Source organism: Oncorhynchus kisutch, linkage group LG10 (assembly GCF_002021735.2).
Source record: "Oncorhynchus kisutch isolate 150728-3 linkage group LG10, Okis_V2, whole genome shotgun sequence".
NCBI classification, from domain to species: domain Eukaryota; kingdom Metazoa; phylum Chordata; class Actinopteri; order Salmoniformes; family Salmonidae; genus Oncorhynchus; species Oncorhynchus kisutch.
In genome coordinates, this window is record NC_034183.2 from 40,268,921 (window position 1) to 40,292,445 (window position 23,525).

The 23,525-nt window shown below is 42.3% G+C and overlaps 1 protein-coding gene across 22 annotated transcripts in view; it reads left to right on the forward strand.

The window, feature by feature from the left end:
• Positions 1 to 13,981: 13,981 nt before the first annotated feature.
• Positions 13,982 to 23,525, forward strand: part of LOC109898142 (dedicator of cytokinesis protein 7) — an 87,902-nt gene continuing 78,358 nt past the window's right edge. For 3 of the 22 annotated variants that reach the window (XM_031833671.1, XM_031833673.1, XM_031833675.1), the window contains exons 1-3: positions 14,033 to 14,220; positions 20,194 to 20,293; positions 22,874 to 23,049. In XM_031833671.1, the coding sequence (XP_031689531.1) occupies positions 14,183 to 14,220; positions 20,194 to 20,293; positions 22,874 to 23,049 (314 nt within the window). In that variant the 5' untranslated portion in view covers positions 14,033 to 14,182. Of the gene's footprint in view, positions 14,221 to 20,193; positions 20,294 to 22,873; positions 23,050 to 23,525 lie in introns of all 22 variants that reach the window. The other 19 variants (XM_031833676.1, XM_031833677.1, XM_031833678.1 and 16 more) reach the window with 10 other exon arrangements.

Sequence of the window (23,525 nt, forward strand, 5' to 3'; positions counted from 1 at the left end):
ATCACTCTCCTTCTTGGTCAAATAGCCCTAAGACAGCCTGGAGGTGTGTTACATCATTATCATGTTGAAAAACAAATGATAGTCCCACAAAGCGCAAACCAGATGGGATGGACAGTCCATGGACACTCCCAGCTGCCCACTGCACTGAGGCTAGGAAACACTATCACCACCAATAAATCCACGATAATCAAGAATTTCAATAAGCATTTCTCTACGACTGGCCATGCTTTCCACCTGGCTACCCCAACCCTGGCCAACAGCCCAACCCCCCGCAGCAAACTGGCCCAAGTCTTTGCTAGGTAAAGCTCTGGCTTATCTCAGCTCACTGGTCACCATAGCAACACCCACTGTAGCACGTGCTACAGCAGGTATATTTCACTGTTCATCCCCAAAGTCAACACCTCATTTGGCCGCCTTTCCTTCCAGTTCTCTGTTGCCAATGACTGGAACGAATTGCAAAAATCACAAGTTGAAGACTTATATCTCCCTCGCTGTACACAGCCCATCTGTAAACAGCCCATCCAACCAACTTCCTACCTCATCCCATATTTATTTTTGTTTTTCTGCTCTTTTGCACACAAGTATTTCTACTTGCACATCCTCATCTGCACATCTATCACTCCAGTGTTTTATTGCTAAATTGTAATTACTTCGCCACTATGGCCTATTTATTTCCTTATCTCCTTTCTTCATTTGCACACACTGTATACAGATTTTTCTATTGTGTTATTGACTGTACATTTGTTAATCCCATGTGTAACTCTGTGATGTTTGTGTCGCACTGTTTTTGCTTTATCTTGGCCAGGTCTCAGTTGTAAATGAGAACTTGTTCTCAACTGACCTACCTGGTTAAATAAAGGTGAAATAAAATAAAAATGGCATATGGCTGCAGAATGCTGTGGTAGTGCAGTGTCACCCTCAAAGCACCCCACACCATCACACATCCTCCTCCATGCTTCCAGGTGGGAACCACACATGCAGAGATCATCCGTTCACCTACTCTGCGTCTCACAAAGACACGGCGGTTGGAACCAAAAATCTCATATTTGGACTCATCAGACCAAATGACAGATTTCCACCGATCTAATGTCCATTGCTCATGTTTCTTGGCCAAAGCAAGTCTTTTCTTCTTATTGGTGTCCTTTAGTAGTGGTTTCCTTGCAGCATTTCGACCATGACGGCCTGATTCACGCAGTCTCTTCTGAACAGTTGATGTTGAGATGTGTCTGTTACTTGAACTCTGTGAAGCATTTATTTGGTCTGCAATTTCTGAGGCTGATAACTCTAATGAACTTTATCCTCTGCAGTAGAGGTAATTATGTGTCCTTTCCTGTGGCAGTCCTCATGAGAGCCAGCTTCATCATAGTGCTTTATGGTTTTTGCAACTGCACTTGAAGAAACCTTCAAAGTTTTGACTGATCATGTCTTAAAGTAATGATGGACTGTCATTTTTCTTTGCTTATTTGAGCTGTTCTTGCCATAATATGGACTGGTCTTTACCAAATAGGGCTATCTTATTTAATAAATAAATTCAACACATTAACATTTAACAAGGCACACCTGTTAATTGAAATGCATTCCAGGTGAATACTTCATGAAGCTGGTTGAGAGAATGCCAAGAGTGTGCAAAACTGTCATCAAGGACAAGGGTGGCTCCTTTGAAAAATCAGAGAGTAATGAAAGCTGTCATCTGTTGAGATCCTTCAGCCATAAAACCTTGGTGATAGGCTTTTCCTTGGTCCAGAACTGAAAATCAGCTGTATCATCCCAGGGTGTCTGTGAGATCCTGAATGGGTGGTAGAGGATGGCTGTCTGCCACGTTCTTGTGATTGGGTAGCCTGTAGTCGATACACAACCTGAGTGTTCCATCCTTTTTCAGGACACAGACTACCGGTGTGGAGCAAGGTGATTTCGACTTCACTATCCATCCATTAGCTGTAAGGGGTGCGTAACTGGTGGCAGCAAAATCAGACGCAGGAGAGCAGAACTGGGTAATAACCGGAGCAGTTTAATATATATATATATATATTAGTCATCTTGACTAACATATATAGTCATCTTGACTAACATATACATATATATATATATATATATATATATATATATATATATATATATATATATAACCACCGGCATCCAGAATAATACAGAATGGGTACAAAGCCCATCGCGCAACAGACAACAAATGTGCACAAGCACTTACAACAAACAATACCACACAAAGACATGGGGGGAACAGAGGGTTAAATACACAACACGTAATGAGGGAATGAAAACCAGGTGTGTGGGAAAACAAGACAAAACAAATGGAAAATGAAAAATGGATCCCCGATGGCTAGAAGACCGGTGACGTCGACCGCCGAACACCGCCCGAACAAGGAGAGGAACCGACTTCTGCAGTCGAGACATTAGCGAGCAGGTCTTATACATAGTCTTTAACCTCCTTCTAAGAGGGCTTATGACTGGGATATCATCCTATAAGTTGAATGCCATCTGGAGGCTGGGGATGCTTCCTATATCAGTATTGTCGCGGGAGAATGCACATGATTCTTAACATGGCATCTGCTTGACAATCTTTTGTTACTCTTCATCAAGATGACTAACATTAATTGAGAATGTGTTCTCAGTCAACTCACCTGGTAAAATAAGGGTTAAATAAATACATTTAAAAAACTGGTGGGTGCCAGAATGTTGCTGTCTCATCTCTGTCACCTTTGGGGTTGGATGATGAGCCAAGGCTGTTTACTTCAATGACAGTTTGCTTGTGGCAGACCAGTTTGTCTGTCTGCACAATTTTTGCTACTGGCTGGATGCTGCCTAGAGCTGTTCTTCTACAGTAGGTAGAGTCACGTCATGTTTGGTATGATTCCCTATTGGCACTTCAACGTAAGGTCTTTCTGTCTGGCAGATCTCCATTAGTCCCTCGCCAATGTCAAACTTGTCCAATTACAAGTTCTCTTCACTGGGTTCGCATAACACCACTAGATTGGAGGTGTCAAAGCTATAGATGGCACCTTACACTTGCTACAGGCAACCTGACCAGGGTGAATGACAACATCTTGTAGACCTACTTTCACCATGGCATACTCACCATGGCATACACAAAATTCCTAAATTGTCATACTTGAGTAAAAGTAAAAATACCTTAATAGAAAATGACTCAAGTAAAAGTCACCCAGTAAAATACTACTTGAGTAAAATCGTAAAAGTATTTGATTTGAAATATACTGTACTTCGAATGAAATGTTATTGATCAAATATACTTAAGTATCAAAAGTAAAAGTAAAAATCATTTCAAAATCCTTATATTAAGCAAACCATATCAAACTATTTTATTGTTTTTATATTTACTAATAGCCAGTTAGCCTACAATTAGTGAATGTGTATTTGTATTTTAAGTGGCCTGGTATTAGGGAATTTTTTATATTTTCATAATTAATTGGGCAACACATTACCTTTAGCTATACAGAATATCTTACCACCATGCGTTTCCATCTCCTCGTCTCTTCTTTTTCTATGGCATATTGTCGATTTGCACTAATTCATGTGCACCCTGCCACCGACAGTGCGGGATGGAAACAGGATTCCAAAAACGTAATGACAAAAAAACGACCAAACTTTTCTGTAAAAGAATAAAACAGCTCTGATCCCTACACATGTTCAACTCGAACCTAGGAGGGTGGGTCTTCTGGCGCCAGTACTGCTTTCGAGGTCTTCAGATGTAAAATCCTTTAGTCCCAAAAACTTTTCTGCCGCAGCCACATTAATGTCAAGTTTCTTAGACTTCTTTGAGACTTGTGTCGTACATTTTGTAACTGTGGCAATGAGCGCCACAAAATCCACCTTTTAAACACACATGGTATATTTTAACTGCCAGCAAACATTTACAATAGTCTGTGGAACGTCCACCACCACATGTTAGCTAGTATCACTTGTTTTCTCAGTACTTTTAAATCGCCTTCTCATAGGAGATTCGATTGAACGCTCTAACTTTTGCCACCTCAATCTCCTTCACCCTTACAGGGCACTCCAAGAACTCGGGATCATGACCCCCACCACAGTTATAACACCATTGTCCTTCTACACACCATTCTACAGTATACTCTGTCCATCTGCATACACTTGAAACTTTACAATTCTTACACTGCAATGGTTTGGGGGGGCGATAGCTCTTACAGCATATCTTACATAACAAAACTTCACAAGCGTAGGTATTTGCTCTTTATAAAAAAAACAACAGGACAGACAGACTTTCTTCTTTTTCTCCATTCACCCAGCGGGTCAGACGCCAGGCACCAACAGCACCAGGAATTCTCTTCAGGTATTCAACCTGAACATCTGTTGTCATCCCTGAGATGACTCCTTTGACGGGTGCTCTACTCCGAAGTTCAAAACACAAAACTTCTGTTGTCCGGATTCTTTTGAGGCTCACTGAAATCTTCCTCTTTCTTCAGAAATACAATTAATGAAAATAAGACCAATCCTGGTCACTCTGACAGACTCCACTTTTCCCAGCGCATATTTTACACTCCTCAAATGGGTCTCCCACATGTATCCTTACTCAACAAACGCATCCCAACAAGAGGCCCGACATCCTGGAACATGTCATTCACCATTATAGACCATTTCCTTTTTGTTCCAGTTTTTCGAAACTACTGTTGTCCATTCAGAACATTACCAACTTTGATCGACCCGCTGCTTGATTCGAACTCCATCTCGAGTCTACTTCCGCCACCTTTCTTCCATCTCCTCTCTCTTCTTTATTTCCTTCTCGATTGGGCAGACAGGCTGTCAACAGTTTCATGAAATATGTTTTGTTGCGAAAACATGTTCCACAACAGATTTCACTTGGTTTCCCAAATTAAGCACTGGGTAGCTGCAGGAAAAGGTTGGACAGCCTATGGCATACAGAGTTTGGGTGCAATATCACCTGTCGGGCAGCATGGAGTGAAAGCATGGAGTGAAATGTGTTCTTATAATTATTTCTCAGCTACACATAATAAGCACATGCTCCACTATAAAAGTGAAGTAGCCTACAGAACGGACAGGCGGGAAAGTGCAGAGCCACCATTCCCTATTCAAATGGTAGTGGGGCACACATGTTTCTTGTGTTATTAAAAACAAGGTAGCACATGCTAAGGTAGTTGAAGTGTACAGCTACATTTCAGATCCATTTTTGTACAGCTACATTTCAGATACATCTACCTTGTTTTATTAGGCCTCTAAAGCAATACTATTACTGAACAAAAATATAAACGCAACATGTAAAGTGGTGTTCCCCTGATTCCTCGCTTCATACTCGTCGCCAAACCCACTGGCTCCATGTCATCTACAAGACCCTGCTAGGTAAAGTCCCCCCTTATCTCAGCTCGCTGGTCACCATAGCATCTCCCACCTGTAGCACACGCTCCAGCAGGTATATCTCTCTAGTCACCCCCAAAACCAATTCTTTCTTTGGCCGCCTCTCCTTCCAGTTCTCTGCTGCCAATGACTGGAACGAACTACAAAAATCTCTGAAACTGGAAACACTTATCTCCCTCACTAGCTTTAAGCACCAACTGTCAGAGCAGCTCACAGATTACTGCACCTGTACATAGCCCACCTATAATTTAGCCCAAACAACTACCTCTCTCCCAACTGTATTTAATTTTAATTTATTTATTTATTTTGCTCCTTTGCACCCCATTATTTTTTATTTCTACTTTGCACATTCTTCCATTGCAAAACTACCATTCCAGTATTTTACTTGCTATATTGTATTTACTTTGCCATCATGGCCTTTTTTGCCTTTACCTCCCTTCTCACCTCATTTGCTCACATTGTATATAGACTTGTTTATGCTGCATTATTGACTGTATGTTTGTTTTTACTCCATGTGTAACTCTGTGTTGTTTTATCTGTCGAACTGCTTTGCTTTATCTTGGCCAGGTCGCAATTTTAAATGAGAACTTGTTCTCAACTTGCCTACCTGGTTAAATAAAGGTAAAATAAATAAATAAAAATAAAAAATAAAGATCCCAGAAATTTTCCAGACACACAAAAATATTCCTTAACTCAATTTTTCCCCACAAATTTGTTTACATTCCTGTTAGTGAGCATTTCTCCTTTGCAAAGAAAATCCATCCACCTGACAGGTGTGGCATATCAAGAAGCTGATTAAACAGCACGATCATTACACAGGTGCTCCTGGGCTGGTGACAATAAAAAGCCACTCAAAAAAGGTGCAGTTTTTGTCACACAACACAATGCCACAGATGTGTCATATTTTGAGGGAGTGTCCAACATAGCTGTTGCCAGGGAGAATTTGGCAGTACGTCCAGCAGAGCTCACAACTGCAGACCAAATGTAACCACTCCATGTCTGTAATAAACCCCTTTTGTGGTGAAAAACAAATTCTGATTGGCTGGGCCTGGATCCTCAGTGGGTGGGCCTGGTTTCAAAGTGAATAAGCCTATGCCCTCCCTGGTCCACCCATGGCTTTGCCCCTGCCCAGTCATGTGAAATCTATAGATTAGGGCCTATTGAATTTATTTAAATTGACTGATTTCCTTCTTTGAACCGTAACTCAGTAAAATCTTTGAAATTGTTGCATGTTGCGTTTATATTTTTTTTCAGTATGGTTGTGCCCCCCCCCCCCCATGGACTTGTAAAATGCCCCCCTCAGGCATGTCATCCTGGACCCTGATCTGGCCCCATCATCTGCAAACAGGGAGAGGCCAACACCAGGCCCGACATCCTGGAACATGTCATTCACCATTATACTAAACAAAACTGGACTAATTAGAGTGTCCCATTCTCTATCTCCACAGACTCAGAATAGGCCCCACCAACTCTGACTCTAAATAAACATTTATTGGTTGCATACACTGGATTTGCTAGTAACAAATCAAATGTATTTATATAGCCCTTCTTACATCAGCTGATATCTCAAAGTGCTGTACAGAAACTCATCCTAAAACCCCAAAACAGCAAGCAATGCAGGTGTAGAAGCATGGTGGCTAGGAAAAACTCCCTAGAAAGGCCTAAACCTAGGAAGAAACCTAGAGAGGAACCAGGCTATGAGGGGTGGCCAGTTCTCTTCTGGCTGTACCGGGTGGAGATTATAACAGAACATGGTCAAGATGTTCAAATGTTCATAAATGACCAGCATGGTCAAATAATAATAATCACAGTAGTTGTTGAGGGTGTAACAAGTCAGCACTTCAGGAGTAAATGTCAGTTGGCTTTTCATAGCCGATCATTAAGAGTATCTGGGACAGGTAGCACGTCCGGTGAACAGGTCAGGGTTCCATAGCCGCAGGCAGAACAGTTGAAACTGGAGCAGCAGCACGGCCAGGTGGACTGGGGACAGCAAGGAGTCATCATGCCAGGTAGTCCTGAGGCATGGTCCTAGGGCTCAGGTCCTCCTCCGAGAGAGAGAGAGCGAAAGAAAGAAAGAATTAGAGAGAGCATACTTAAATTCACACAGGACACCCGATAAGACAGACTGACCCTAGCCCCCCGACACATAAACTACTGCAGCATAAATACTGGAGGCTGAGACAGGAGGGGTCAGGAGACACCGTGGCCCCATCCAATGATACCGCCGGACAGGGCCAAACAGGCAGGATATAACCCCACCCACTTTGCCTAAGCACAGCCCCCACACCACTATAGGGATATCTTCAACCACCAACTTACCATCCTGAGACAAGGCCGAGTATAGCCCACAAAGATCTCCGTCACGGCGCAACCCAAAGGGGGGCTCCAACCCAGACAGGAAGATCACGTCAGTGACTCAACCCACTCAAGTGACGCACCCCTCCTAGGGACGGCATGGAAGAGCACCAGTTTCCAATCTCTCCAAAAGAATGTGGTGATCGATGGTATCAAAAGCAGTACTAAGGTCTAGGAGCACGAGAACAGTCAGCCTCGGTCTGACGCCATTAAAAGGTAATTTACCACCTTCACAAGTGCAGTCTCAGTGCTATGATGGGGTCTAAAACCAGACTGAAACATTTCGTATACATTGTTTGTCTTCAGGAAGGCAGTGAGTTGCTGCGCAACAGCTTAGTAACAGTGACTAATGTTCAAGGCAGGGTACTGGGTGGAGGCCAGCTAGTGGTGACTGTTTAACAGTCTGATGGCCTGAAGATAGAAGCTGTTTATCAGTCTCTCGGTCCCATCTTTGCTGTACCTTTACTGTCTCCCCCTTCTAGATGGAAGTGGGGTGAACAAGCTGTGGCTTGGGAGGCTGAGGTCTTTGATGATCTTCTTGGCCTTCGTGTGACATTGTGAGCTGTAGATGTCCTGGAAGTCAGACAGTGTGCCCCCGGTGATGCGTTGGACGGACTGCACAACCCTCTGGAGAGCATTGTGGTGGCGGGCGGAGCAGTTGTCGTGCCAGGCTACAGCCTTACAGAATACTTTTGATGGTGCATCTGTGGTAGTTCGTGAGGGTCTTAGGGGACAATATAAATTTCTTCAGTCTCCCAAGGTTGAAGAGGTGCTGTTGTGCCTTCTTTACCACGCTGTTGGTGTGGAGGGACCATTTCAGGTACTTAGTGTTGTGTACACATGAGGAACTTGAAGCTTTTGACCTTCTCCACTGCAGCCCCATTGATGTGAATGGGTGTGTGCTCTCTCTGATGTCTCCTGTAGTCGACGATCAGCACCTTCGGTTTGTTGAAGTTGAGATTATATTCCTGCCACCACTCTTACAGGGTTCTCCCCTCCTCCCTGTAGGCGGTCTTTCCGTTGTTAGTAATCAGGCCTACCATTGTTATGTCGTCAGCAAACTTTTGAGTTGGGAGACATGCATGACCATGCATTCATGGGTGAACAGGGAGTGCGGGAGGGGGCTGAGCACGCACCCCTGTGGGGCCCCCGTGTTAAGGATCAGCGTGGCAGAGGTGATGTTGCCTACCTTCACCACCTGGGTGCCTGTCAGGAAGTCTAGGACCCAGTTTTACAAATCTAGGTCCCAGTTGCACAATCCTGGATCCAATTAAACAGGTGACCCCGCACCCCAGCATCATGCAGCCTCAGCAGCAGTCCCCCTTTCCAGAGCATGTCGTATGCCTTTTCAATGTCCAGTAATAATTCCACCACTTCCTCCTTGATGGCCATCGCCTTCTTTATATCACAGTCCAGTGCTAGCACCGAGTCCATGATTAATCCGCTCTGGTACGGAGAAAAGAGACCAACACTTTCACACATATGTACTTGTCTGTTACCATTCTTTCCATTACTTTACACAGTACAGAGGTCAACTCTATGGGTCGGTATGAGCCCGGGTGGGATGCTATTTTCCCCGGTTTCACGATTGGAACTACTACAGAGGTAGTAGGGATGACCAGGGATGTTCTCTTGATAAGTGCGTGAATTAGACAATTTTCCTGTCCTGCTAAGCATTCAAAATGTAACAGGCACTTTCGGGTGTCAGGGAAAATGTATGGAGTAAAAAGTACATTATTTTCTTTAGGAATGTAGTGGAGTAAAAGTAAAACTTGTCAAAAATATAAATAGTCAAGTAAAGTACAGATACCCCCAAAAACGTACTTAAAAGTACTTTACACCACTGGTGGATAGCCTGAAACGTTTTGACACATACAAGTATGTCATCTTTATAATTTACAGTGATCTCTTCTCCATCCTCCAACACCAGCATACCCAACCGTCTGCAACTTCCCAACATTCGCCAATCACCACCCACACATCCCCCACCGGTGTATCTGCCCCCAATCTCACGCAATATTTCTCCAACACTCCCACTTAGCTCCCTTAATGACCTTCCCCACCTTCCATAGCTTTAATACTCCACCGCTGAACCCTCCAATATATGTCGTGTCAGGGCCCTGTATTCCAAATTTCGAGCACGAACTGCAGCATCACAATCCTTGTTCCTCCGTGTTCTCTGTGGGATAGTAAGCACAGAAGCTTGAATTGGCAATGAACACAGGAACTCATTCCATTCTTTAACAGATCAGTCACTGTGAACCTCACTGAAACATTCTGCACATTACTCTGCAAATTCCTCCCATCAAGCTTTTCCAATGTCTTTCATCCACTTCCAAAAGTTTCCGGCCAAACCAGCTCAGAATTGGGAAATGGTCGCTCCCAATTGTACAGTATACCGGTCCATTAAATCCGAATCCCCTCTTCTGGCCAGAACCCCTGATGCCAGCATCAGACAATGCATGAAATAGTTGCCCTCCCAATTTGAAATCTGGTTGGGAATCCATCTTTTATGCAGACTAATCTGTAGTTGTAAAAGTTAAGTACTTTAATTCTGCACTGGACACGGCACACTTCAACCGTTATACATTCCAACTCAGTTCTCAACATTACTCTTTCATACTGTACACCTAGTTTCAGAAACATCACCCCCCCCCCCCCCCCCCCTCCACTCGCTCTTCCCGATCAGCCCATGTGGCCACATACCCAGGCAAAACTAAATCCAAACATGGTTTCAAACACATTTCCTGCGCATACTGTCTCATGCGTATCTTTATATACATCCACAAAAGTCTTACATTCTTTCCCATTAGAGATGAAACTTCTCGCATTCTACGGCACTATCATAAACGTCATTCCATATCATTCGATTCTGACACTTCCCCAACACCACCGTCCTCCTGAGATCCACCTCTCCTCACTGCCTGTATATAGGAGTGAAAACTCACCACTGATTTATCCTTGATCTCTAAGAATGCCTCTGCTTGCTTAATCACTGCATCTTTCAGGCCCGGATGACATGTTCACCTGTCTCGCTACCCAAAACACTTCCACCATAAAGGCCAAGAACTCCTTCTTGATCAAGTACGAGTCAGCTGGAATCACTGATATTGGTGAAGGGGCCATCCATGGACCCCCCACTAACAGCAGCGCACACACCTGCATCTGTGCAGCATTGCTGTCCACAACTCGCTGCCCTCTTCATACGATACTCCCTCCTCCACTCAAATCTTCTATACCTGCTCAGCTTGAACATGGTGTGTTCACAACCTCGTAATGCTGCCACAAGGTTTCCCCCCACAATTACAACACTTCGGCTTTCCTCCTGCACACTCTGAGTACTCATGATCTCCTCCACATTTCCCACATCTTCTTGTCCTCCTGCACACCACTACCACATTCCCATACCTCTGGCATGTAGAGCACCGCAAGTGAGGCTGCACATATGCCTTGACAGTGAAGCTCAGGAATCCAAGGTTCACTCTCTGTTGCAAGATCTCCTCGCTTCTCTGTCCATTTCGAGTCCCTTTTGTTGGAATCGGGCTAAACTTTGATCATTGAGATATTAAAGACATGATTGATTAGAAGCATAGAATATAAGGAGTGAAAGAGAATGGGTTTTATGTCAGAAGGTAATGGGTCTCTGTAGAAAAACATATGGCTTTGGAATGTGTTGGGTGGACGGGAGGTGATCACAGGATTGCTATAGGGGATCGGATGGCCATCTGTGGATTAGGAGAAGGAGGGGTTGAGGTCAGGTCAGATCCCCTGAAGGGAGTAAAAAGGGTTTATTACCCGATTACCCTCTTCATGTGGAACCATAAGATGTAAGGATTGGAGAGAAGGAGGAGTGTCTAAAGTGGGGTATATATACTTGTGATGGTGAGATTTTTTTTTTTTTTCTGAATACAGCTGTGTCGACCCTTTGGGAAGAATTAAACTTGGTTAAGCTTCTCTAGTGTCTGTGAGTTGTTTACTCTGAAAAATAAGAACCTAACACCTTGAACAGGAAGACATCTACGATTCGAACCCCCTCCAGATTGTTCCTCAACTCCTCCTCCGTTATATCCAGAGTTACCCCATAAACGAGTCCCTTGGCTCTTTGGTTCAGTCCAGTCTCAAAGCTTTGGTCCATTTGGCAGGATTTTTGTATTGAAAATGTCTCCAATCTCTTTGCACAAAACGTCTGATACTTTAAGAGGGTTAATGCTACTGGCCTTCTATCTCCTCCTAAACTTCACAATAACCTTAAACTCCACCCCCCACTTTCCTCAACCCTCATTGAGGAACCTTTCCACTCGAGCCACCTGGGTCACTGTTACTGCCACTCTCCTCTCCCTCTTTTTCCACTTTAGTAAACTCTTTAGATTAGCTACCTCCCAACCATCTCCCTTCCCCTCTTTCCCACTTCCAGGCATGATGTTGGTCTAACTGACCGACCGACCACTTCCCACAGGTATACAGCCCCTTACAGCCCCACTAACAAACACTACTACCATGTGTGACCTCCCTGTCTCAACGACCTTTCGCCCCGGGTTGTCTCTCCTCTCCAGAATATGAGATCCATGGACCTGCACTGCTACTTCTTCTTCTTAAGTTTTATTGGCGGCTCGCAACCAACTGAAAGGTGCATACACCGCCACCTACTGTACTGGAATGTGAGGCTGGTCATGGCCTCCCTATTCATCTATAGTCTCTTATCTAGCCCTGTGTTTCCGCCTACTGTTCTGGGGTGTGAATTCACTACACTTTGTGTCACAGAAATGGAAGGGAAAATGGATGAGGAAAGGGGAAGAAAAATTTGCCCTATCAACTAACCTACACCCATTAAAACCTCACCACTTTCCCACTACTTGGCCTTATCTGATCCTATACCAGGCCGTAGCTTGGGAGGACTGAACACTATCGTTCAATACACCTAGTAACTCCACAGTAAAATCGCAGTAAAATCCAAGTACTTCCCTGCAGCTGCCACCACAACATCCACAACATCCATTTTCTGTGATTGATGTTCCATTTTTGCAGTACAGTTGATAACCATGGCTATGAACACTAAGAAGCCAACATTCTACCAGGCTACTACAAGCACATTCATTCATTCCATTAAGTTGTTGGTGTTATAAAAATCATAGAAATATAATATATTTATGCTTAAAATGCACTTTTATTGTGTCATAACATTACATTTCCATAAATGTATATTCAGACAGTGTATGGATAGAATAAATGGGATTTGCGATGTCTTAAAAATATATTTCAACTTTATTTAACCAGGTAGGCTAGTTGAGAACAAGTTATCATTTACAACTGTGACCTGGCCAAGATAAAGCACAGCAGTCCGACACATTCAACAACACAGAGTTACACGTGGAATTACAAACATACAGTCAATAATACAGTAGAAAAAAGAAAAGTCTATATACAGTGAGTGCAAATGAGGTAAGATAAGGCAATAAATAGGCCATTGTGGTGAAGTAATTACAATATAGCAATTAAACACTGGAATGGTAGATGTGCAGAAGATAAATGTGGAAGTAGAGATACTGGGGTGCAAAGGAGCAAGATAAATAAATAAATACAGTATGGGGATGAGGTAGTTGGATGGGCTGTTTACAGGTGGGCTTTGGGGGTGACCAGTGAGATATACCTGCTGGTTGGTGCTACCATGGTGAGCTGGGATAAGGCGGGGCTTTACCTAGCAGAGACTTGTAGATGACCTGGAGCCAGTGGGTTTGGTAACGAGTATGAAGCGAGGACCAGCCAACGAGAGCATACAGGTCGCAGTGGTGGGTAGCATATGGGGCTTTGGTGACTAAACGGATGGCACTGTGATAGACTGCATCCAATTTGTTGAGTAGAGTGTTGGAGGTTATTTTATAAATGACATCGCAAAGTCGAGGATTGGTAGGATGGTCACTTTTACGAGGGCATGTTTGGCAACATGAGTGAAGGATGCTTTGTTCCGAAATACAAAGACGATTCTAGATTTAATTTTGGATTGGAGATGCTTAATGTGAGTCTGGAAGGAGAATTTACAGTCTAGCCAGACACCTAGGTATTTGCAGTTGTCCACATACTCTAAGTCAGAACCGTCCAGAGTAGTGATTCTGGAAGGGCGGGCAGGTGTGGGCAGTGATCGGTTGAAGAGCATGCATTTAGTTTTACTTGCATTTAAGTGCAGTTGGAGGCTTGGTGTTGGAGTGAGATTTGAAATAACTATTTGAAAATGGACTGAAATAAACGGAATTTCTTTCAACAGCAAATACGTGCCAAATTGCATTTTGAAACTTGTGTTAGGCGAATGAAGTGTTTGGTGTCATACAAAAACAGTCTGTCTGACTTGTGGCAGGGTGTGTTCGTGTGCGCCTGCTTTAGGATCTTTACGGTAGCTATTCCAGACTCATTGTTTTCCTTGGGAGAAAGCAGCGGAAAGTCTGTGAACCCAAGCACATCAGCGTCTACAGTCATGGCTGAGCGCCGCGCATTCGCCCAAAAAATCAGCAGGTAAGGGCGTTACTTCCAATTTTAACACTGACAGAACTGAGTCCCTCGTTCAAGCTACGCCGTTTTCAATATTTAAAAAACTCGTCTTCTGCCCTCCGTTTCAAGGCAAAGCCATCCCCAAATAAGGCCCTGCCCGCTAGCTAGTTATCGTTAGCCATATCAAAGATGCCCAGTGCCAGTCATAGACCCGCCATATAGTACAGCGCTGTCTGTTTCTCGCAATGTTATTTTTGTGTATTGTGCCGTTGCATGCATACGGGGTTGAAGTTTAGCTACGTTTGACATCTATCATACTATCAAACCCAACCACTATCGGTCTTTACAGGGATTTAGGTAAGCATTAGTTGGACTGACTAGTACATCCGTAGTAGACAGTTGCGGTAACTTATTGGCTACGGCTGGGTAGCACTGACACATCGACGAGAGAAAGCAACACAGTAGCTATGATGCCAGTTGAGCGCTGCGACTAATGTGGGCAAAATCGAGCTCCGAAGTGGAGCTCTTTACTGTAGGTGCTGATTTCAGTACCCAAAGAATAGCCCGCAATTACACAGAACAATGACTTGTGTAATTGCGAGTTATTCTTTGGGTGATGAAATCACTAGTTTATGATAAATAATTGTTTTTATGTGATGGAGCTCCAGTTTGCCCAAACTGAGTCGCCGCCCAACTCCATCCTAAATCGTGGAGTTGAGTTTAAACGGCTTTACAGTGACGTTAACTAACATCGTCATGGACAGTGGTAGTTTACCAGCAAAAGCCCTAACATTCAAAGTTATGTCAACCACAGTTAAAGGTAATGCATTCAGGTCTATTGAAACGAACAAAACCAGAAGCGCTGTGTCAATTTCAGTTGCTTGCTGTTCATGCCAGTGGAATTAAAGCTGGGTGTAAAACAATGCATTGCATGGTTGTGAAGAAATTGCTCATATGTGACTCACCACCTGGATTCGGTCTTATGTAGTAAAAATTGAAATAGATTTTTTTTTTACATTGCTGAAAAGTAGACTGCAAAATGGTATATAATACACTGCATTTTTGAGGAACAATGGGAAAGTAATTCTGCATTGAAAGTTGATGAACCTGTGAACTCACTTTTAAGAAACTTGAGAGCTCTCCTTTGTCTCCATCCAGTCAGCATAGTTCACACCCTCTTAAGCCAGTGAGTTAATGTGCTAAAAAGTGAGTAGAGTAGTAAAAATTAAGAATAAAAGTGGTAGTAGCCTACAATAAGGAAAAATTCCAGCTAAACAGAAAGTGTTCAGATGTAAAGATACCTTATTAGAAAATTACTGAAGTAAAACTAAGTCACCCAGTAAAATACCACTTGAGTAAAAGTCTGTGGTTTTAAAAATACTTAAGTATGTACTTATGTATCAAAAGTATAAATAATTTCAAATTCCTTAAACCAGGCGGCCCTATTTTTATTTTTTTATTGACAGATATCCAGGGGCACACTCCAACACTCAGACATAATTTAAAAATGAAGAATTTGTGTTTAGTGAGTCTGTGTGGTATGTCACAAAATCATGTTACGACCACAAATGTCAATATAAATTTTTATATATCAATATTTTGCTAAGTGGATGGGTCTCTACAGAAGGTGTAAACAGTACAGCCAAAGGTTACTTGCATAATAGCAATACCAGAAATAGATGGTGTCAATATAAATCAAATATACAGTATGTTCACAAACAATATCAATAACGATAGTGATAGACGAGGTAGTTGTATGCATACAATCAGGGGTAAAGTGCCTGAGCAGCAGGAAAAAATATAGTAGCAGCAACGTGTGTGTTAGGTGAGAGTCATTTGAGTAGAGGCACTGCTGATGACTGGTCCGTCCGAACCACGCATGAGCAAGGGAATCTACAGTTGAAGTCGGAAGTTTACATACACTTAGGTTGAAGTCATTAAAACTTGTTTTTCAACCACTCCACAAATTTCTTGTTTATTAATTACAAGCTATAGTTTTGGCAAGTTGGTTAGGACATCTATTTTGTGCATGGCGCAAGTAATTTTTCCAACAATTGTTTACAGACAGATTATTTCACTCTATCACAATTCCAGTGGGTCAGAGGTTTACATACACTAAGTTGACTGTGCCATTAAACAGCTTGGAAAATTCCAGAAATATCATGACTTTAGAAGCTTCTGACATAATTTGAGTCAATTGTAGGTGTACCTGTGGATGAATTTCAAGGCCTACCTTGAAATCAGCCAAGACCTCAGATTTTTTTTTTGTAGACCTCAACAAGTCTGGTTCATCCTTGGAAACAATTTCCAAACGCCTGAAGGTACCACGTTCATCTGTACAAACAATAAACACCATGGGACCATGCAGCCGTCATACTGCTCAGGAAGGAGATGCGTTCTGTCTCCTAGAGATTAACTTACTTTAGTGCGAAAAAGTGCAAATCAATCCCAAAACAACAGCAAAGGACCTTGTGAAGATGCTGGAGGAAACAGGTACAAAAGTATTTATATCCACAGTAAAACAAGTTCTATATCGACATAACCTGAAAGGCCGCTCAGCAAGGAAGAAGCCACTGCTCCAAAACCGACATAAAAAAGCCAGACTACGGTTTGCAACTGCAGATGGGGACAAAGATCGTGCTTTTTGGAGAAATGTCCTCTGGTCTGATGAAACAAAAATAGAACTGTTTGGCCATAATGACCATCATTATGTTTGGATGAAAAAGGGGGAGGCTTGCAAGCTGAAGAACACCATCTCAACTGTGACGCACGGGGTTGGGGCAGCATCATGTGCTTTGCTGCAGGATGGACTGGTGCACTTCACAAAATAGATGGCAGCATGAGGGAGGAAAATTATGTGGATATATTGAAGCAACATCTCAAGACATCAGTCAAGAAGTTAAAGCTTGGTCGCAAATGGGTCTTCCAAATGGACAATGACCCCAAGCATACTTCCAAATTTGTGGCAAAATGGCTTAAGGACAACAAAGTCAAGGTATTGGAGTGGCCATCACAAAGCCCTGACCTCATCCTATAGAAAATGTGTGGGCAGAACTGAAAAGGCGTGTGCGAGCAAGGAGGCCTACAAACCTGACTCCGTTACACCAGCTCTTGTCAGGAGGAATGGGCCAAAATTCACCCAACTTATTGTAGGAAGCTTGTGGAAGGCTACCTGAAACGTTTGACCCAAGTTAAACCATTTAAAGGCAATGCTACCAAATACTAATTGAGTTTATGTAAACTTCTGACCCACTGGGAATGTGATGAAAGAAAGAAATGCTGAAATAAATCATTCTCTCTACTATTATTCTGACATTTCACATTCCAAAATAGTGGTGATCCTAACTGACCTAAGACAGGGAATTTGTACTTGGAATAAATGTCAGGAATTGTGAAAAACTGAGTTTAAATGTATTTGGCTAAGGTGTATGTAAGCTTCAGACATTAACTGTGTATATAATGTAGGTAGATGACATAATGACTGGGCCGAAGGTTCACCTTCCAACAGGACAACAACCCTAACCACACAGCCAAGAGTGGCTTCGGGACAAGTCTCTGAATGTCCCTGATTTGCCCGGAATGGAACCCGATCGAACATCTCTGCAGAAACCAGAAATCGCCATGCAGCGACGCTCCCCATCCAACCTGACAGCTTGAGAGGATCTGCAGAGAATAATGGGAGAAAATGCCCAAATACAGGTGTGACAAGCTTGTAGCATCATACCCAAGACGACTTGAGGCTATAATCGTGGCCAAATGGTCTGAATACGTATGGCAATGTGATATTACTTAAAAAAATAAAATAATAATACAATTTTATTTTAGTTTGTAGATTGATTGATTGGGGGGGGGGGGGCAGCAGCAATTTAATCAATTTCAGAGTAAGGCTGTAATGTAACAAAATGTGGAAAAAGTCTTTACTTTCTGAATGCACTCTACGTGCGTAATGTATTATGGTCATTGCAGTAAAATTACCATATTTTATGTGCTGAACTGTAGATTATTGGCCTGTTGGAAACTACGACTCCCTTCTGTGTCACACAGTTCAGGCTGAATCTGATTTATCTCTAGAGAAACTGTGCAATGTGCGCATTTGAATTCACTGAAAAAACACGAACAAAATGGAATTCAAATAACTGAACCGACCGGTCAATAAATTGTTTAAAAAAATGAAAAATAACCAACATTTCTGTTAATCAGTTAGCACTAGTATTGACTCCGGTGCGAAGAATTATGTAGATTAGATTTCTGTATTTTATTTTCAGTAAGTTTGCAGAAATATGAAACACTTTGTCAATATGGGGTGTTGCATGTAGACGGGTGAGAATTAAAAAAATATTTAATCTATTTTGAATTTAGGCTGAAACACAACCAAATTAGGAATCAGTCAATGGATATGAATACTTTCTGAAGGCACTATAGGTATTACAGACAGTTAGGTAGAGGTTGAAAATGTCAGTGAAGACACTTGCCAGCTGATGGCGCTGCAGTGGATAGCGGCCATCTTAATTTTCTTTGGTACATAATATTTCCTATGACCCGAAAACGGCTTCTGGACATCAGAACAGTGAACACTAACTTCGATTTGAATGAATATTTCTACTTCAACGAGTCGACAGCTCTAGACTTTCTGCTTACTCCGGACCAAGCCCAGTCTGGCCAGGGACCAGGCCACAGCAGGGACCATAATGGTGTCACAGGGAACCGTAAGGACAACCGTAAGGACAGTAAGGCCACCACCAGGGCCAGGGCCAGGGCCAGGGAGAGAGCCCTCATGGCCACAGCATTTTCATTATTTGCCAGTTGGAAACACTGGGCCAATTGTGCGCCAATTGTGGCCGGTTGTGAGACCCTGGTTTGTTCCCAGGCTATCTTGTGACGCTGTTAGCACTGAGATGCAGTGCCTTAGACCGCTGCGCAACTCGGGAGCCCTTCTAGCAGGGACCATAATATATAATAGTAATGTTTGGCCCACAACAGAACGGCTGCCCTTGACTATACTGTACCTGTCCTTCAGAGTGACCAGACTACTGCAGTAAATGAACTGGCCTTATCTGTTAACTTATTACGCCTACACTGCCCTTTTCCACTTTTCCAACGTGTGTGTGTGTGTGTGTGAGAGACATCTTTGACAGTACGCAGCCTGGAGGCAACATCTGACTGTTTTCCATAAGCAAAGCCTAGATTGAATAGATTAAACTGTCAAGTGGCTAGCCTCTGTCTGGACTGAAGGGTTGCCATTTGTTGGAGCAAAGAATTTAGCCTATAACTATGATCTGTCTCTCTGTGTTTTACCTGTTAACTTAATCTTAAGGATCGGTGTCCCGATAGCGGGAAAACTTCCGGTGAAACTGGAGGGAGCGTAATTCAAATAAATTCTAATGGTTATTATGGATTTTAAACATTTAAGTACATATGTGTCTTATATCGGCTGAAAGCTTAAATTCTTGTTAATCTAACTGCACTTTCCGATTTACAGTAGCTATTACAGCAAACATTCCATGCGATTGTTTAAGGACAGCGCTCCACATCAAAATATTTTTCCACCAGCACAGGTTTCACACATTCACATATAAAGATTAAATATTCACTTACTTTTTGTCAATCTTCCTCTGATTTGTCATCCAAAGGGTCCCAGCTGTAACATGTAGTGTTGTTTTGTTAGATACAATCCTTCTTTATATCCCAAAAACTCGATTTGAGTAATCCATTCTTTCAACTTGCAGAGAAAGGAATCTGAAAAATAATTATGGTTGGTTTTTCTTTGGATTTTCTCCTACCATATCTATTGTGTTTATATTAACCTACAAACTTCTAATTGTTTTCTTTCCAATGGTACCAATTATATGCATATCCTGGCTTCAGGGCCTGAGCTACAGGCAGTTTACTTTGGGCACGTCATTCAGGCGGAAATGGCGAAAAAGGGGTATAGCCCTAAGAAGTTGTTTAATGGTTTGATATTCACTGCTAAGCTTCTCTCTCCTCACCTCCCTACAGGACTGTAGCAGCTGAGGTGAGAAAGCAGATTGCTGGTCAGTATGGGGGCTCCCCACAGTTCCTCAAGAACCTGAACGTGGGTGCCGCTGCAAGCAACACCGTAAGCTTCTAACCACAATGCATCTTGGTGTTTTTGCAGAGGTAGAGGTAAATGGTGGGAGGGGGAAGGGTTTGAGTCTATCAGCTAACAATTAACAGGTCCATTCTTCATATCCTCTCACCCCTACGCTGTGGAGAGTGATAACACTGCCTTGCTCCTCTCACCAGTAATGAATGAGTAGGCGTGTCCAAACTTTTGACCTATACATACATGAAGCTGGTTGAGAGAATGCAAAGCTGTCATCAAGGCAAAGTGTGGTTACTTCAAAAATATTTTGATTTAGGCCTCCCGGGTGGCGCAGTGGTTATCTATCCATCTATCTCTGAACACCATCCAGTTGATTTCTATTTGCCATATATTTTTCAACTGTGATATGATGTTTCACAGTAGGTCTAAAGCTTTCTATTCTCATAGTTTTTACAGATTGTAAATAAACATTTTTGCTAAGTATTATTGATTGATTGACTGACTTTTCAAATAACCCAGCAGTGCTATATGCACAGTTAACTCCAAGTAAGTGTTGCAATTCTTCATCCTTTCCTGAACCTACGACAAAAAAACTATCTACATATGTACAGTACCAAAACCAATGTTCTAATGATTGTCTCTTCATAGATAAATCTGCAAAGCTTGGATTGTTGTATCTCTCATATATATATAACATTCTATTGGTTGAAAGAATTTTGTATAATAATTTTAATTGAAAAACTCTGTTTTGAATCTGGCATCGTTTTGTGTATCAGTACATAAACCATGTGCAATGGAAACGGTACATAGAAATCTCTTCCCGGCTACACTGAACAAAAATATAAATTCAACATGTAAGGTTTTAGTCCCATCTTTCATGAGCTGAAATAAAAAATCCCAGAAATTGTCCGTACACACAAAGCTAATTTCTCTCAAATTTTAACATTCCTGTTAGTGAGCATTTTTTTCCTTTTCCAATAAAATCCATCCACCTGACAGATGTGGCATATCAATAAGCTGATTAAACAGCATGATCATGGGTGACATCTGTTGATGTAAAAAAAAAAGCATGATTAACAAAAAATAATAATAATCTGATTACACAGGTGCACCTTATGCTGGGGACAATTTAAAGACCACTTTTAAAATGTGCAGTTTCGTCTCACAACACAATGCCACAGATGTCTCAAGCTTTGAGGGTTGCATGCAATTGGCACACTGACTGCAGGAATGCCCACCAGAGCTGTTGCCAGATCATTTAATGTTTATTTCTCAACCATAGTGACCGCCAACGTCACTTTAGAGAATTTGACAATACGTCCAACCGACCTCAAAACCGCAGACCACATGTAACCACACCAGCCCAGGACCTCCACATCCGGCTGAAGGACAAGGTCCTTACTTTCTCCCCCTTCCACTCCTTTTTTTTTCTTTTTACGATAGTGCTATAATTACTTGGTTGTACATTTTGGATAGAGCAGAAATGTACATATATTTTTGTTAGCTGCATGTGTGACAACTCCACCAATCCTTTTTCTGATATAATTTAAGGTTATACAGTTTTACATTTTGTTTTCCAAATTAGTTTTTTATCAACTAGTATATTTGAGTTCAACCATTATTTGTTGTAATATTTGTTCTGTCTTGTTGTGGATTAAACTGAAATTGCAACAGACTTTCTGTGGCTTGTTTTAAAAATATAGTGAGAGGTTGTAATCGGGAAAAAAAGCTATTTTTGAACAGGTGCAATACATTTATAAAATAAAAAGCTTACCTTGACTTGGAAGAGTGAGTGTTGTATAGCCATAGCCAGCTAGCTAACATAGCATCTCTCTCTGCGAGCTGGGTGTTTGAGTGGACTATACTAGCTAAGCTAGTTAAGTAAAAATTGAAAGTTATAAAAAAACAAATACTACGAAATATAGCTAGCTCTCTCGCTTCTCCTTCATTTTTGAAGACATTTCTCGAACTGTTCAACTATTGTCTTTGTCAACTACTCACCACATTTTATACACTACAGTGCATAAGCTGTAGCTTATGCTTTCATTACTAGATTCATTCTCTGATCCTTTGATTGAGTGTGACATGTGGCAAGAGCTCTGATAGGTTGGAGGACATCTATGGAAGTGGGTGAGAACCATGAGCCTCCTAGGTTTTGTATGGAGGTCAATGTTCCCAGAGGAGGATGGGTAGTTCTGTTTATACCATGGTGCAACCCCACAGAGTGCTGTTGAGGCTACTGTAGACCTCCATTGCAAAATAGTGTGTTTTTAATCATTTGGTGATATGTGAATATATTAAAATTCTAGATTTTTTTTGTGACACTATTTTTTAAATGAAATTCACTGAGGAGAATGGTCCTCTGAGGAGCCTGTCTGCCAATATAGAAAATGCAGTTGCCTGATAATTGGTTTTGAAACGTTCTCAGGATAGAACTTGTCTCAACATTTATCAAGCCACGGCATTTGCTGACAGCTAAGCCTTGATATTTCTTTGCTAGTAATACAGCTGGACTTTTTGGGGATGATTTTCTGTGGCTAAGGTAGGCCTTTTTCAGATATATTCTCTGATTTTTGTATTCACTCTACCAAAGCCTCTCCTCTCTGTTGCCAGGTGCCTCTCACAGAGGCAGTGGAGCCAGTGGATTTTGAGGAGTACCTCCGCACTCACCCACCCATAATCGAGTCGGGCCCCCTGAGGGACCTGATCGAGTTCCCCCCGGACGACATCGAGGTGGTCTGCACCCCCAGAGAGTGTCGCACAGTGGGACAGGCCGTGCCTGAGGAAGGGTAGGTGCTTGACTGGGACAATACTGACTGGCTGGGTTAGAGTGAGTTCCTCAGGACCAAATCAGATCAATCAATACAATTCATTTAAAGCCTTTAAAAAATATATCAACAGTTATCAAAAAGGGCTTTACTGTAGCCCCCCCCCCCCAAAAGCCCCATACAGTACGAGCTGAGTCTGTATCAGTTGAGACATTATCAGATTCCTCTAGGCCTACATCAGGTCTAACTCAGTTGCAGCAAACAGGATGCATCTCCTCATTTTAACACAATTACACCAATTGATTTACCAAATGAATAAAGCAAATAACTGTTCTGGTTTTGATGTCCGGTTAGGAGGGGTGTGACGTTACGCAATGTTTAGATATAAATATATTGTCTAGAACAGACATGAACTAACAGAAATTACTATTTGTCTGGTAAAATAGGTGGAATTTGTCTGCCATTGAAATCCTTGGGCTGGACGCCCAAGTGTTTTT